We start from the raw sequence: 14,864 nt of genomic DNA on the forward strand, positions 1-14,864 counted from the left end.
CTTTAGCACATTGCACAATGACTGACAATCACTTATGTGCTCTTCCGTCTTGGTGGGGCCAATTTAGTTGAGAACGCAGCAAAAAGCCCTACCACGATACGTATGAACGAATGCGTTATTGTAGTCCGCATATATACATAGACTTCTTTATTTGTTACTACAGCTGCCTGGTATCATCTAGGTATTTTGTAGTATTTCATGATATTCTTTAGTGTCTTATAACATTTTTTAGGTTTGTTTTTTTTAGCGACCTTAACTGCTACAGTTCGTTCTATTTGCATTCGATAGCTTGTAGCTCTAGTACCTCAACCAAGAAAAATCCGGAAGGTTAATATGCGCATGCGCAGATTGCGTAATGTCAAATTCTTTAAACACTCTGTATCTTTCTTCTACACAACTTTACAATTAAACAAGACAGACTGTCTTTTCAAACACGCTCGAATATGGCAATACACCAAAACAAACGGCTACCAAACGTTCACTACGAAAGAAGCCACGATTGACGTCTTCAGTTTCCCTTTCTTTGCAACTTCCTCCCTCACTTCCTTAACAAATTAATGCGTCGTTAAACGATAAACTGCATCTGTGTTTTCTTATCTTGAAACTAATTAGCTTACGTCACTATAACAAAACTTCTTATCTAGGGTCGGAGATAAACTTTTACAAATCCTACGTAATTATTTTTAGATGTTTAAATATAGTCTTGTAACACGTAATACAATTCTGTAAATAAAATACAAGCTGATTATTTAAACAAAATTATCGACTAATAATTTTGCACAAAAAAGTGATCGACATTGCGTTTAATCGCCAGTGAACAACCACATTTAATGTTAGCAATATTGAAATGCACATACAAAGTGCGCCATTATTACTGCAGGTGGCGAAGCCAAATAAAACATCCACCTGACGTAGGTTATAGAACAGTATGTACTAGTTCATGTCTGTCATACATTTTTGATAGTTTTGTATGTAGGTTTTTAACAACAAATAGAAAGGGTTAACTGCAGAAGTTTCAAGAATTATAATTTTTGGTTCTTTTACAAATGAATTTGGAGATGAACACACAGAACAAAAACGGAATTAAGATATACATTTTTAAGTTGCTCGAAGATGAATTAAGTTAGACTCAATTTGACAAAGTTTATTTTGAAGGTGGAGAACGAAAAACGTACAGATTTTAAGAACGGGCTCATAAATCGGAATTAATAGTTATTTATTATACAAGACGATAAAGGGATATTTTAACCATTGAGTGAAAGACTTTCACGAGATGGTTAGGTTCCCTTTATCGTCGTGTATAATACAAAACTTTATTTTATAACAGAAGCCATGTAAATCATTGTTTAGCATCTGACCATTCTGAATTTAATTTTTTTTTTTGGCTTTGGCAGTACCAATAAGCCAGAATTTAATTTAGAGAATTTAATTTAGAGACGTCAAAAATAGCAAGCTTAGATTTTGCCATCGCGATCGTTTCCATAGAAACAGAATTGTTGTGAACGTCATTTTAATCGTGCATTTGAAACAAGAAAGACAGATGTCATTAGAATGTACAGTTATCTGTTTCACTTTATCAACCCCTACGGTTAAGGTGATCACTTTATCTATCCTTACGGTTAAAGAACGGCTTAGCCTACTCATTCAAACCTATTAAAATGTCATTTTCACATATGCTATAAAATAAACAAATATAAAGCTTGGGGTTAATTTCATTTCATTATCAACTTCTGTTTTGACATTAAGTGAGTTTTTATTTTCTCCAAAACGTGAGGAGTAATACACAAAGTGAGGTGCCAACTTAACCCACGTTTACCGACTTTCCTCAGATCCTCACACTGCCTCTAATTCTAGATACATTTTAGCAATGGTAAATTTTTAGATGTTTCAACTGAACTGCCGTTAAGAATGCTACATATCGAATGACTCAGTTTGTTTTTTGTTTTGTTTGTCATATAAATAATTTTTGTACGCCGGAAAAAAGTAGATACAGAGTACAGGGTTTGAGAATAATAGCTAAAACGTCTTCGGATCGTCCTGAAATTAAAGAAATTACCTAAAAATAATTTGAATAAATTATTATACTCTCATTATCATAATGTAGGTAATTCTCCTTACGGCACGGATAATTTGGAGAGGATGCCACAACAATTATTTAGAACGGTGGAGTTTGCTAATATACGAGGATCAATAACCGTAAGCGATAAAAACGTTATCTTTCGCAAAACTCCATGAAAATGTATGTAGCATATCAAAACTAGGATAAAATTTACATATACCCATCATTAGCCCATAGACAATTTTTCAAATAATCTTGACACAGCCGCCGGAGGGAATACTTAATATCAGAAAAAAAACCACGCGTTACCAAAAAAGTAAGTACTTAGTGCACACGTAACAAACGTGGTAGGTACATTATAATAAATCATGTGCGAAGGAAATTAGAATAAAAGGTGCTTGCTTCCATACGAACGACTTCGACACACGATAACTAATAAAAAGTTTGGACAAAAAATGAAGACCGGTAGTAAGAGGATGACTATAATGTCTAATAGTTGTTAGTCTGATTAATAGGACGAATAGGGGTACCAGGTACGAGGCATTATATTCAGCACGCGCTCTACTGGTTTTAGTTTTACCGTCGTGATTATCTGCTCATCTTAATATTATAATGTCCCGAATTGGTGCTTCTTTTTTTTGTGACTGGCGTGTGGACAAGATCCCTATATAATGATTAGGTTACGAAGGTTCATTTTCGTTCGTCGCTTTGAATACGACGTCTGTTCGTGGTCTCATTTAATTTTATTAATTTCTACAAGCATTAGTTTGGAACGAGCCAATTTGTCAATTAAAACTGGTTTTGATTTACTTATATTCAATCGGTAATGGGTTTTTTAATGCTTTGTTTTAGCCAGGTGAACAATTTTGTTATTGTCAATTGGGTCATGGGTGTATGTTGTTGAAAAAAATTTAGGTTAGTCATTTCGAAGTACCTACAGTTAGTATAATTAATTCAATTTCAGGCTCTGTAGTTACCAATTACCTATTGTAGAATAGGTAACTGTTATTGTATTCGAAATTTTTTAAAAATTATCTTTTGCATCGTAAGAACTTTTCTACGTGACAAAATTTGTAGCGGAATGGTTTGATAAACAATCGAACGTCAAAATTGGCCCAGGTTTACAACGTACTGATAAACAATGTAAGAAAGTAGAGCGAATGTGCGGACGTACGGACTTTTTTTCATAAAGCAGCTGCTTGCAATACTCGCTCTATCCATATTATGAAATAACTGAGAATCAGTAAAATATTAATTGTATAAATTAGCATTTTTGCCGGTTCATGCAAATATTACTGGCTCATTATCAGGGACAGGACACTTAGATGTTCTTATTTTTTGAAGAACATTATACGGTATCATATAGTGTAGTCTTTAAAGTCTAAACTTTGGTTTTAAATCCATTTAATTTACTTCCCAAATTCAGTCACATTCATAAAATAATCAACAACCAATCATAACGACGGGTCTTCATACCTATCTACGCCAACTACCTATACTTACAATTCACATTTAAAAAGAGCGAAATATTATCTTGGCAATCACAACAACTCTTCCCTTCTGTCAATGCCTTTGTCTCTTCAGAAATACTATCACACTTAACCTGAAGAACATCGTAGTGGAGGTATACATAAACATGGAGCTCTCCGTGGAGTGTTTCGCGGCGGTTTTCGGTCGAATGTCTTGCATTGGTGTGGTACTATTGGTTTTTCGTGGAATGTCTTGTACCTAGTGGTGTGGCATTCGGGCGAGGGGATGCACCTTCCATAATTGGAGGCAGTCGAACAGCCTGTGAGGTCTCAGAGAAACTACGTATTTTGGGCTTCCAGGTGTCAGCAACTCAACGTGTTCTGTCTGGAGTTGCAGAATCCATTCCATATAATGCAAGCGGGGGTACCGCAGGTCAGAGTGACTATGGTGCTACGTTGTTATAACCAGGTCTTGGCTGAGATTCCGGAGTTTGTTGCGCCCGGATGTGATCGACATGTCTCTTGAAGCATTTACCCGAAAAAAATCAATTTCGTAGTGAAGGTCGCCCAGAGAAATGGTTGAGCCCATTCGTGCATTCGCGGGTTACCCAAGAGAAAATAAACGGCTTGTGATGGGTACAACAACCGATATGACGATTCAATAGTTGCTCGTTGTTTTTCAGTGATTTTTGTGTACAAATTGTCAGGCTTGGGTACTGAGTAGGTCAAGGCGAGTTCGTAGTGATCATCCCAGAAAGAGTTGTGCAGGAGACTATCCAGTGGTAGAGTGCGGGGCTTTCCGGTATTGATGAAGTTCATTCAGGTTTCGTTGTATGGACCCAGGTGTTGTGGCCATTATTTTTAAGTGATTCTTGACGGTTTCGACGTGTCTCTCTGCAGTTTGACCGTTGGTCGAAGGGTGGTAAGGAGCAGCGAACTTATGGTACTTAACGCCGCTGTGATGAAAAAATTTTCTGAATTCATTGAAAGCAAACTGAGTGCCATTATATGAGACAACGATTTGAGGAACTCCAAAGATTGCAAACAGTTCATCAAGAATTGTGATTGTCGCAAATGTCGTAGTAGTATTCATAATTTGGACTTCCGACCACTTGCTGTATGCGTCGGAAATGATGAGTAACATTTCTCCAGCAACTGAACCTGTGTAGTCGATACGAATCCCTTTCCAAGGATGTTCCAGAAATTTTGGCGGCGCATATGTCTCGTCCAGTCAATTCATTTTGCCTGTTGAGAATACTTTCCTCTGACAAACCGTTTTCCAGATATTCGCTCTTAAAGTTTTGACATAACCAATGGATTCCGTTCTGGAAATATAAGGGAATATATCCGATCACGATAAGAGATCGAGGAGGACTATGGTTGGTAGAAATTAATTCCTTTTGTTGAGACTTTTTATTTTTTGTCGTAGGAAGGCTAAATGGATATATTTCTTGCAGATGTTTCAATCGCCCTTTGTGAGGAATATACTCGATCACGATAAGAGGTCGAGAAGGAAGGCTATGGTTGGTAGAAATTAATTCCTTTCGTTGACACCTTTCATGAAGGATAAAACCAGTTCCATCCCCCCCCCCTCTCTTTTGATAAGGGGTCAGAAAGAAGACCTGTAGTTGGTAGAAAACGGTTCCTTTCGATGAAACCTTTAATTAGAATACAATAAGAGATCAAATTAATGTTTAACCCCCCCCCCCCCCCCAGACCCCGTCGCTCACTGAAACTGAAAGTTATCGGTTGAGTAAATTGGGCTGGGATAATGTTTTTGAAATTCTTTATTACAACGCAAAATGTTATCCCAATGGCAAAATACGTCGCATAATTTCTGGAAAATAAAAATCTATTTATGAAAAAATCAAAGACTTCGTGAAGTTGCTTGAGATAATGGATTTTGGGATAACTTATTTTCTATTAGCGCGCAAAATTGCATTCCGACAGCGTAAAAAGATGCACAATATTTATTGTGCTTCATTTCCGCCAAGTTGACCGGAATAACGGCTTTTGAAATAACTTATAAGGTGCCTAATTATGCATTGCATTAAAAAACAAAAAACACTTTTCGCGCTCCAGAGCATCGACGCGACGATTTCGGCGGCTTCTCGGTGATGCTTCAGTTTCATTAGTAGGATACGGGTATATCGGCTTCGCAGGATTTACCGCTTTACCTCGTGCTGTGATTACATTTAGACGGCGAAGATCAAGAAAAACCGCAACTCTAGTAACTCTAGATCCCCCCCCCCCCCCCCGGCCCGCTTTACCCGTAAAAATCGCAGTTACTCCAAAAATGTTCACGCGCTCCGCTTCCCGTCGCCGAACTTTTGAACAACTGGATCCATAGCCCACAAATGCTACGTTTTTCGTATTTCTTCTAATTCGCCTATTACCGACTTTCAGATTTACCTTCCAGGTCCAGATCTGAAAAGGTGGGCTTAGGGAATTTTTAGCCCTTTACAGAACACCCTCCGAGTAGGAGGGCAAACTCTGGTATACATTGGTATCTTTTGGCTAGAAGTGTTTTTGAGGCGAGTTAAGCGGATGCGTGTTTTCTTCTTTACGAAGAAGTTTAGTTTGACCGCTGTGGTTATCGAGCCTTTGTCGTAGAAGAGAAACCTTTCTTTAAGGTTATCAGTTACAGGGAGAATTATGTTCTATCGATCGCTTTGTTGCGTGACATTTGTTTTTGGGGCCCTGAGCGCCTAATTTTCTTTCAATCTATGTGATTGAATTATCTCGAATATATTTGTTTCATCTGTAAATCACTGGTTTTGTGATTAATCCAGCTGAAAATTATGTCCTCGATAATAGTGTTCATATTGAATTTTTCTATTTCGTCCTCAGAATTATTAATTAATTCTTTGGAATTTTGGAGGCGGTCGAGACTGCTAAGTTTGTCAAATTAATAAATTGTACGTCAATGTCGAGATTTTCATCGTGGCGAAGGCTGGACGCGCCCTAGAAAAAAATATAATTCATTATAAGAAAGTTTAAAGTTTCTTCTAAAGTTTGTCTTGTTAGTAGCGTCCGCACACTACACTTGTGATATATGCGGAACCCATATCTACGCCACGATTTGCACGCTTTTTATAGATGATGTTGTCTAAACAGCGTTAAGCGGACGTTTCGTTTGGTTCCCGCACCTATAGTTGTGATGGGTCGCCAGATATATGGATTTCAATTGGTGGTAAATTGAGATTAAGGGCAATTCTTGGTCAATTTTGTTTTCTATCAGATTTATTAGTTGTTAATTTTGTTTAAACAATCACCTTGTATGCTATGTTCAAATTTATTACGTGTTAAAGACTAGATTTAGATATCTTGAAATTATTGCGTAGGATTTGTTAAAATTTATCTCCGGTCGTAGATAAGAAGCTTTGTTATCGCGGCGTAAGCTAATTACTTTCAGCATAAGAAAATACAGATGCACTTTATTGTCCAACAACGCATTAATTTGTTAAGAAAGTAGACGCAAAAGTTGAAAATAAAGGGCAATTGTTTTAAACAGATGACACGAATGTTAATCGTGGTTCTTTTGCAGTTTTGCCGTGATTTAATCGTATTATACTCGTTAAGTTCTTGTTATATTCTTTTTTCCAGCTGATTTGATTAATTGATGTTGAATAAATTTTCTTGACTTGAAAATTTGGAATGCCATCAAGGAAAATTAGCACATTCAGTTCAAAAAATTTACATGACATTCTCAAAGAGCGTGGTTTATTAGTATCTCTTTAGCTACATGATAAACTGTAAGATATTTACAGCGAAAAGTTTAGATATCAGATATTCAAATATGTTGCAAAGTTCATTATGCAACTATTTGAGTATTTTTTTTACATAGTGATACGAAAGAAACTACGCTTTTTCAATGTAAAAAATGCAGGGGGATTGGGGACATTGGGATGTTATATTTAATTTCGCCCCTACTCCCTTAACGATATTCCAAAATTTCACGTCGAAACTTTTGGAAACAACATGTATAATTCCATTTTTTAAGTTTTCGCATGGACATCTGGTACATTGATAGTTTAGAAGTCGAACCACGTACGTAATAAATCTAATGCAGAAGCGAAAGCTGCCAGGTTCTTCAGTGGCGGATTTCATTTTCCAAAACGAGATTTTAGATCAACTATTAAATTGTCAAGAATTGGAATATATATATAACTCTCTTCCAATAGTCACTAGGTGACAAATTCTTTAAAACAGAATACGTATTCCTTATGGTTTGTCTGTTGCAAAGGCGAGGAACCTTAAGATCTATTTCAAGGTCTGTGAAAACTTTTTTAGCCAGTTTCAAAATATTTGACACAAACACATCATCTACATTAGTTCTCTTTTTCTCTAAAACTTGTAGTAGCTCCGAGATGTGTTTTTTGGCGGAACTTAAATCAATTGTAGTGCTTTGAAGTGGCAAAGTTACGCTTAATACATCACTTAAACAATATATAGAGTGGCCCAACGAGAAGTATACAGAGGGCTTTTAGGGTATTACATTTAGAAATTTCGAAAAATCCTCGAACACGTCAATTGTTTATTTGAGGGGGACAACTTTTGGAATACCAATCACGAACCCAAGTCTTCACCCCTCTACGTAGGGAGCTTAACCCCTAAAATTTGAAATGGAATCCTATGGCAAATGGCACATTATTTGAAAGCCAATTTAATCGTGATTATTAATCTGCTTTGCTTTTTAAATTCTATTGATTCGTTTCGGAGAACTGACAGGTTCACTTAAGTTTAACAAACAAATTGAAGCGTTAAAATTAAATTTTAATAAAAGGTGACTTAGATCGCATTTGTTTTGGTTTTTTTTAGAAAAAAACCATTTCAAATGCGAATATCCCCCCTTTTAAATCCGCGTCTGAGGTTCTTTACAATTTCAAAAAAAAATTTTCTTTATGTTTTTTTTCTTTTTTGTCAAGGACTTGTTTATTACGAAACACAGATACAGCATTTAGCGACGTGAACTGTTTTTTTTGTAATGCAACACTTCCTGGTCACACTACTGGATACTGTGACCAGTAATTTTCAAGTTTATATTAAGCAAACACTTTTGTTATTTTTTGGATAAAATAAATTTCCTTATTTATTTTATTTATCTTATCTATGTTTTTAATTAAAAAATGGTAGACTAATTTCTTCGGCATCGAGCCCAACGAAATTAGTGCACCCAGCGATTTTGACTTTTTCTCAACCGAAGTTCCTTATCCCTTCAGTATAACTAAACTGTTTTCCCAATTAAATTGATCTGTTGGTGAAAATGCATGTTCTCATCGAAGATACGTGACATTCAATTCTTGGGTAGCTAGCTCCTCATCGGTTTACCAAGGTGTTTACTAGTATAATGAGGTTTTGTGACGCAATAAACATTAATTATTATAATAATGGTGGAGGGCTACATGAAGCACATGGGCTGCTATTCTCACATTTTCAAAATTGATTTGTAACTGTCGGAATATCTAACAAAAACAAGAACTTACGGAAAGCGTTCTTTAAACTCGGTTTAGAATTGCAAAATTTCGTAGGCGAAAGTGAGGGGCTAAGTTTTGCATTAACATCGCGAAGTGGGGGTTGAACCATATCGTTTAAATACTTTGATTTAAAGCATAGTTGAATCATTAACAAGGAAAACTGATTTTTCAAGTCCAAAGCGGGATGTTTCAAAATAACGTAAGTACCAATTCTTAAAAATACTAGGAATGTAATTCAAAATACTTGCATTAGGTCGTTTATTATTCCTTTTCGTTAAAAACACGTTTGAGGAAAGGTCATTTTAAATTAAAGTACATATGTTCCTGTTTTGTGAATTCTGACAAAAATAATCTTAACAAGGGCTTTTGTTAAAATATATACGTGGTAATGAAAGCAAGAAGTTGATATCTGATATTGAAGTGAGACATTTTTGCATTTAAATTCTTTAGTTTGAAATATGCTGTCACCGCAGTTTAAAATATTCCCTTCGTCCTGACAGCATTGAAAATATCTTTTTGTTGCCTGGAGCCGTGTTGCAAACCGGAAGACGCTACCATTTCCGTTTCCCCCGTCTTCGAACGTAAGCGGGGCAACGTTTAACCGAATCGATCTTGTTAAATTACCGGTAAAGAACAATGACTATTACAATCAGTGATAGAAAGAAACCGTTTTAAAGTAAAAAGAATTGATCACCGGCCCATTCAGTCATTATAAAATAACTTCCGCCGTCGTCTCAAGTTTGACCTCGCGGATTGTTCATTTATCCGTGGTTCCTCTCATCAAGTTCGGTATCGAGACGCAGATTTCCAGTCGTCGCACGTTCGACACACCCTCGCCAGTTCGGAATACTGAACATAAATGTCCGAGCAATTTTTCATTCCCGATTTTCACTCTTTATTATTATTTTGTCACAACGGGGGCGTAATGGCTCGCCAACATGTGGCCACATGCAGATCGCCACCGCTGCGATATGGACACTCAAATTGCTTTTCGCTTTCGAAATATATAATTTTATGTTCTTTCAATCCCCGAAACTTTACGCGTTACTCATGTATACTTCCACTTGTTTCAGAGCCCAGCAACTACGTGTGTTCAACGTGCAAAGCCCGAATGCACTCCGCATGGCGCCTGGTACAACACGTACAGCATTCCCACGGGGTGAAAATATACATCGACACTTCCTCTAGCAGCAATAACAACACCAGCTCGAGCAGTACGTCATCTGGATGTTCATCGGGAGGGGGACCTCCACCTCCTCCCAGCATACGACATCACATGCTACCACCACCCGATCTCCACAACCCCTTCAGCGTAGGCGGACTTTTACGACTACCTCTACCTCCGTTAAATCACGGCCCAGTGCACCCGGCGCCCCTATTTTCTCGTCCAGAGCACCACTTTCGCATGGAACAACTAGTAACGGAACAATTTCGACACCACGGTCTAAATTTAGCGGCGGCGGCTGCTGCGGTAGCTGCAAGCGGCGTTCCGCCACCGCATCCCAGTTTCCCATCACCCGCAGAACGAGCACCAACAGTTCCCACAATCCCTCCCAGAGAAAGAAATACGTCAAACCAACCACTTTCGCTGGAACCCCAACTAGACTACTATTCCCAACGGTTAAGGCAACTCGCGGGGACAACGAGTCCAGGCGCGGCACAAGCAAGCTCACCATCACCTCGCAAACATTCGCCACCATTCGCGAGCCCGTCACCCTCCCAGTTACCACCCAACAGCATTCCAAGCAACAACCTCAGCAGCAGTAGCAGCAATAATAACAATAACAACAACAGCAGTAATAGCGGAGGAAGCCCGCCGCAGAGTATTTCGCCCCCCGTTAAAAACGACGACGATCCCCAACCCCTGGCGATAACACCGCGCTCTTCTTCGACTCCACCCAACAAGCCGCTTTCCCCGAAGATAACGAATTCGGGGGACTCGGCGCACTCATGCGAGTACTGTGGGAAAAAATTCCGCTCGCAGAGTAGCTTAGAGGTTCACCGGAAAACTCACAGCGGCGAACTTCCCTACAAGTGCACCGTGTGCGATCACGCGTGCGCCCAGAGTTCCAAGTTGAAACGTCATATGAAAATCCATCGGACGCCCGAGGATCGCACAAGCAACGCGGGCTCCGTAGAAACGCTCGACGGGGAGGAAAGCGAGGAAGAGGAGGAGCTCGACGAGGAAGAGGACGACGATGATGGCGATGGCGAGGAGGAAGAGGCCGAAGATTTAAGCGTTCCAAGTCAAGTCAATTCAAAAAACTCGACGCAGTCAGCTTCCCTCGTTGGGGAGCTGATGGATAAATTTGGTCTTAGTAACATAGCGCAATACAGCGAAGCATACAAACAAGCTTTGCAGGAGTCTGGCTCCGCGTTGAAGCTTCACATGGCCAGTAAGGATCGTGATAACAATAACAGTACAAATTTGTCGGCGCAGTTAAAGTTGCGTGACGATTTCGTGAAGGGCATGTTGCCGGGACCGCCCACGCATCCCTTACCACTTTTTCCCCCTTTTGGCGAAACGTACGATGCCACGAAACGGTTTAAGTTAGATCTCGAAAGGAACGATTGGTGGCTGCCGGGTATTAAGAGGGAAAATTCGACCGCGGCCGGTCCAAGTGCCCTCCTACCCGGACCGTTGCTTATTAAAAAAGAACATCGTCGGAACGATACGTGCGAGTACTGCGGCAAGGTGTTTAAAAACTGTTCAAATCTTACGGTGCATCGCAGATCTCATACCGGGGAGAAGCCGTACAAGTGTGAACTGTGTTCGTACGCATGCGCGCAAAGTTCGAAATTGACTCGTCACATGAAAACTCACGGTCGACTCGGAAAAGATGTGTATCGGTGTCGGTTTTGTGAAATGCCGTTTTCGGTGCCGTCCACACTGGAGAAGCATATGCGAAAGTGTGTGGTGAATCAAGGCAAAAGTCACTTGTTACCAACCATGCCCATGCTGTCTGGGGACGAAGATTCGTATACCAGTATAGCCTCCAAGGAGGCGACATGACTCTACTCCTGGGGCGGCTTACGTCTACCGGCGCCTCCGTCAAGTCTCACGTACTAGTCCACACGAACTATTAGTTAATTCCTAAACGGTGGTACACTTCGGACTATTTCCAGCGTTTTGATTGCTCTTAACTGTTATAAGTTGTCACTATTGTTCTATGTAACTGATACCAAAGCAATGTTTAACTTTCGTAACTTAACATTTTTATTGATTTTATTATTGATCCATGTATATTTGTAATTAGTAATAGGTTGTTGTTTGAGACTGAGGGACCTGGAAGGCCTGCGCCATAGACCATCTCGTCGACGAACCAACGAGGTGGTTTATGTCGCCGCCACCTCGGTCCCGCTGTACATTCCCACATCATATCACATTTTCTGGCCAGTAGCCCTAAATGTACATAAATATTTATTTCTACTGTACCGTTGTTTCATTGTACAAAATGTCACGGTAAGATGTTCAAGTTTCCTATAAATGTTTTTGTTTTACTTACAAATTAAAAGAAAAGAGTTCATAATCTTGGTGTTAGATATCGGATTGAATCCGCGACACGCCTCCCCTGTTTTGCTCACAGGGTCATTTTTAGAAATTTCATCGGAATTAGAGGAATGTTAGAGATAAAATTAAATATTAATAAAATTCAGAAGTAGGAGTATATCCGAATTTTCCAAGTACTAAACAAAGTATTCCTAAAACATCTACGCAATATTAGTATTATTAAACAGTGGACCAGGGTCTTTATAGCCACATTGGCGTTTGGGAGTTTGATAGTTCGCGTGTACCAAACTTTTGCGACTCGCGAATTACCAAATACCTCAGGAATGTATTTGTAACTATTAATGTTAATATTATGTTATTTGAAATATTTTTTATTTATTTCTGCCATGGTTGTAGCACTACGGCGTTCGTATGGGCTGCACTCTTATTAAATTGTACTACATGTGTTCCTATACTGAACTCCTCATTCAGTGTGTATTACATTAAATGCATTACAAATCTGATTCTGTAGTTTTATTTCGACGACCTAATTGTGTTTCAGGAAACGAGAAACGACACATATTACAAGAATTTACACATCACAGTAGATATTTTGAATGATATTAGGTACAAGGGTAAGATTGAATGCATTTGAAACAAAACCATCAAAGTTAAAAAAATGGCCTTGAGCCTCCCCCAGATATGATGTTGAAGGCGAGGTTGAAGGTCGATCTCTAAGAAATTTCTGGGTGCGCTGCTGCAGCATTTGAATTTGTAAAATTATACATAGATTTTGCATAAACTCGAGCATAAACTATTAAAGAGGAATTTTAGTTTTTCATAATCTGAACTTAATAATAATAAACAATGTTTACACAGACGAACGGTCCCGTTTTTCACGGGGTCCGAATTCAAGACCCGTGTATCAGGCCTGTAGCCAGAATGAAGTAGCAGGAGTGGCCGGTATTTTTCTCAGTGGGGCTTATATTAAGACTTTGATAAAGGCTTTCCCCTGTAATTTTTGTAAAGGAACCATCAACCGTAATTTCCTAGCTACGGGCCTGCCGCGTATAAACGAGGGTCGCTCCAAATTTGAATCATGTTCTATTCAAGATATTGAAGTAAATTAAAATCGTAATTTGTTTTGGTAAAATTTAATATATAAAGTGAATGACTGTTTCTATCGTTTGTAAATGTAGGTATAGTGTGGTGAAGTCCCAGCATTACCTACATTTTTCCCCTGTGGGCCATATAAGCCACTGTCAAAATTACTTCGCGACAAAAAAATGTGGTTTAATTCTATTAAAGACACTGTCAATTAAAAATAAATTTTAATGTAAGAATTTTTAATCAAATCTTAAGTAACACCATAGTGTAAGCACTATGGTAACACCATTGAATTTATAACTAAATTCAATGGTAACACTCTTTCAAAACAAAATATAACAGAATTAACAACATGCCCTATCATGAACACTTCTTAAACATTATTACAGGTAGGTACACTATTAGCATTGAATAGTCAGATTTATTATTCAAGCTATTAGATATAACATTTAATACCAATAAACAAAATTGTACATGGTGTCCCCGATGCGCTGCGTTGATGACTACGTAAATGTAGGAAATTCATTCAAAGGCATTTAAGGAAAAATTGCGTGTGGGTTATTTCAATGTGTCCGCTTCATTTTAAATGTTTTACGACTTGGTTGTACAACGACGAGTTGATTGTATTACTATATTCGAAACTAATGTAAGTACATTCATTTTTAATTTTTGTACCTAGATAAAGTTTATTCATTGCATCTGTCTCGGCTAAAATCGTTTCAGTTTTATCTTGCGCTTTACCAAAAGTTGACACACACGTCGTTATTTTAAATGGAATGCACTTCTGCTTCTTAATTTTTTTTCACATAAACGGTTTTTGAATTATTCCAGATTTTTTTTTAAATTTTAGTCAACTGTAATACCTACTTCGTAAAAAAAATACCTTAAAACAGGCACGTGTGATTTTATTGATTTGCCTAAATAAAACATGTGCTACCTAATATCACAGATTAATTACTGTAGTTAATCTGTACTAATATGTAAGAACTGTTTAACAATTTATACAAGGTGCCCATGTTAAAGTTCTCACTTTTGCAAATACGAAAATCCATATAACTAAAATCGCCGGTTGTCGTGGAAAGTTGAATGAAGTGAAAATTTGTAACAACATTTTTGTTTCCTGTCAACATTCATAAAAAACCGTTCATTCTAGATATCTAGGTTCTAATTACAAACGGCCCATATTTTTCAGTGTAGAAGCCATTCGTTTTTTTTAAACTGAAAACATTGAAATGAATTTCTAACCATTTTAAGTTTTTTTT

General features: G+C 38.1%; 1 protein-coding gene across 2 annotated transcripts in view; it reads left to right on the forward strand.

Annotated features, from left to right (window-relative positions):
• The window catches only part of LOC116176604 (B-cell lymphoma/leukemia 11A), a 67,539-nt gene extending 54,520 nt beyond the window's left edge, over positions 1-13,019 (forward strand). For both annotated transcript variants that reach the window (XM_031495248.1, XM_031495247.1), the window contains exon 3: positions 10,079-13,019. In XM_031495248.1, the coding sequence (XP_031351108.1) occupies positions 10,079-12,018 (1,940 nt within the window). In that variant the 3' untranslated portion in view covers positions 12,019-13,019. The remainder of the gene's footprint in view (positions 1-10,078) is intronic.
• Positions 13,020-14,864: the final 1,845 nt, after the last annotated feature.

Source organism: Photinus pyralis, unplaced genomic scaffold (genome assembly GCF_008802855.1).
Source record: "Photinus pyralis isolate 1611_PpyrPB1 unplaced genomic scaffold, Ppyr1.3 Ppyr1.4_LG7, whole genome shotgun sequence".
Taxonomy (NCBI): domain Eukaryota; kingdom Metazoa; phylum Arthropoda; class Insecta; order Coleoptera; family Lampyridae; genus Photinus; species Photinus pyralis.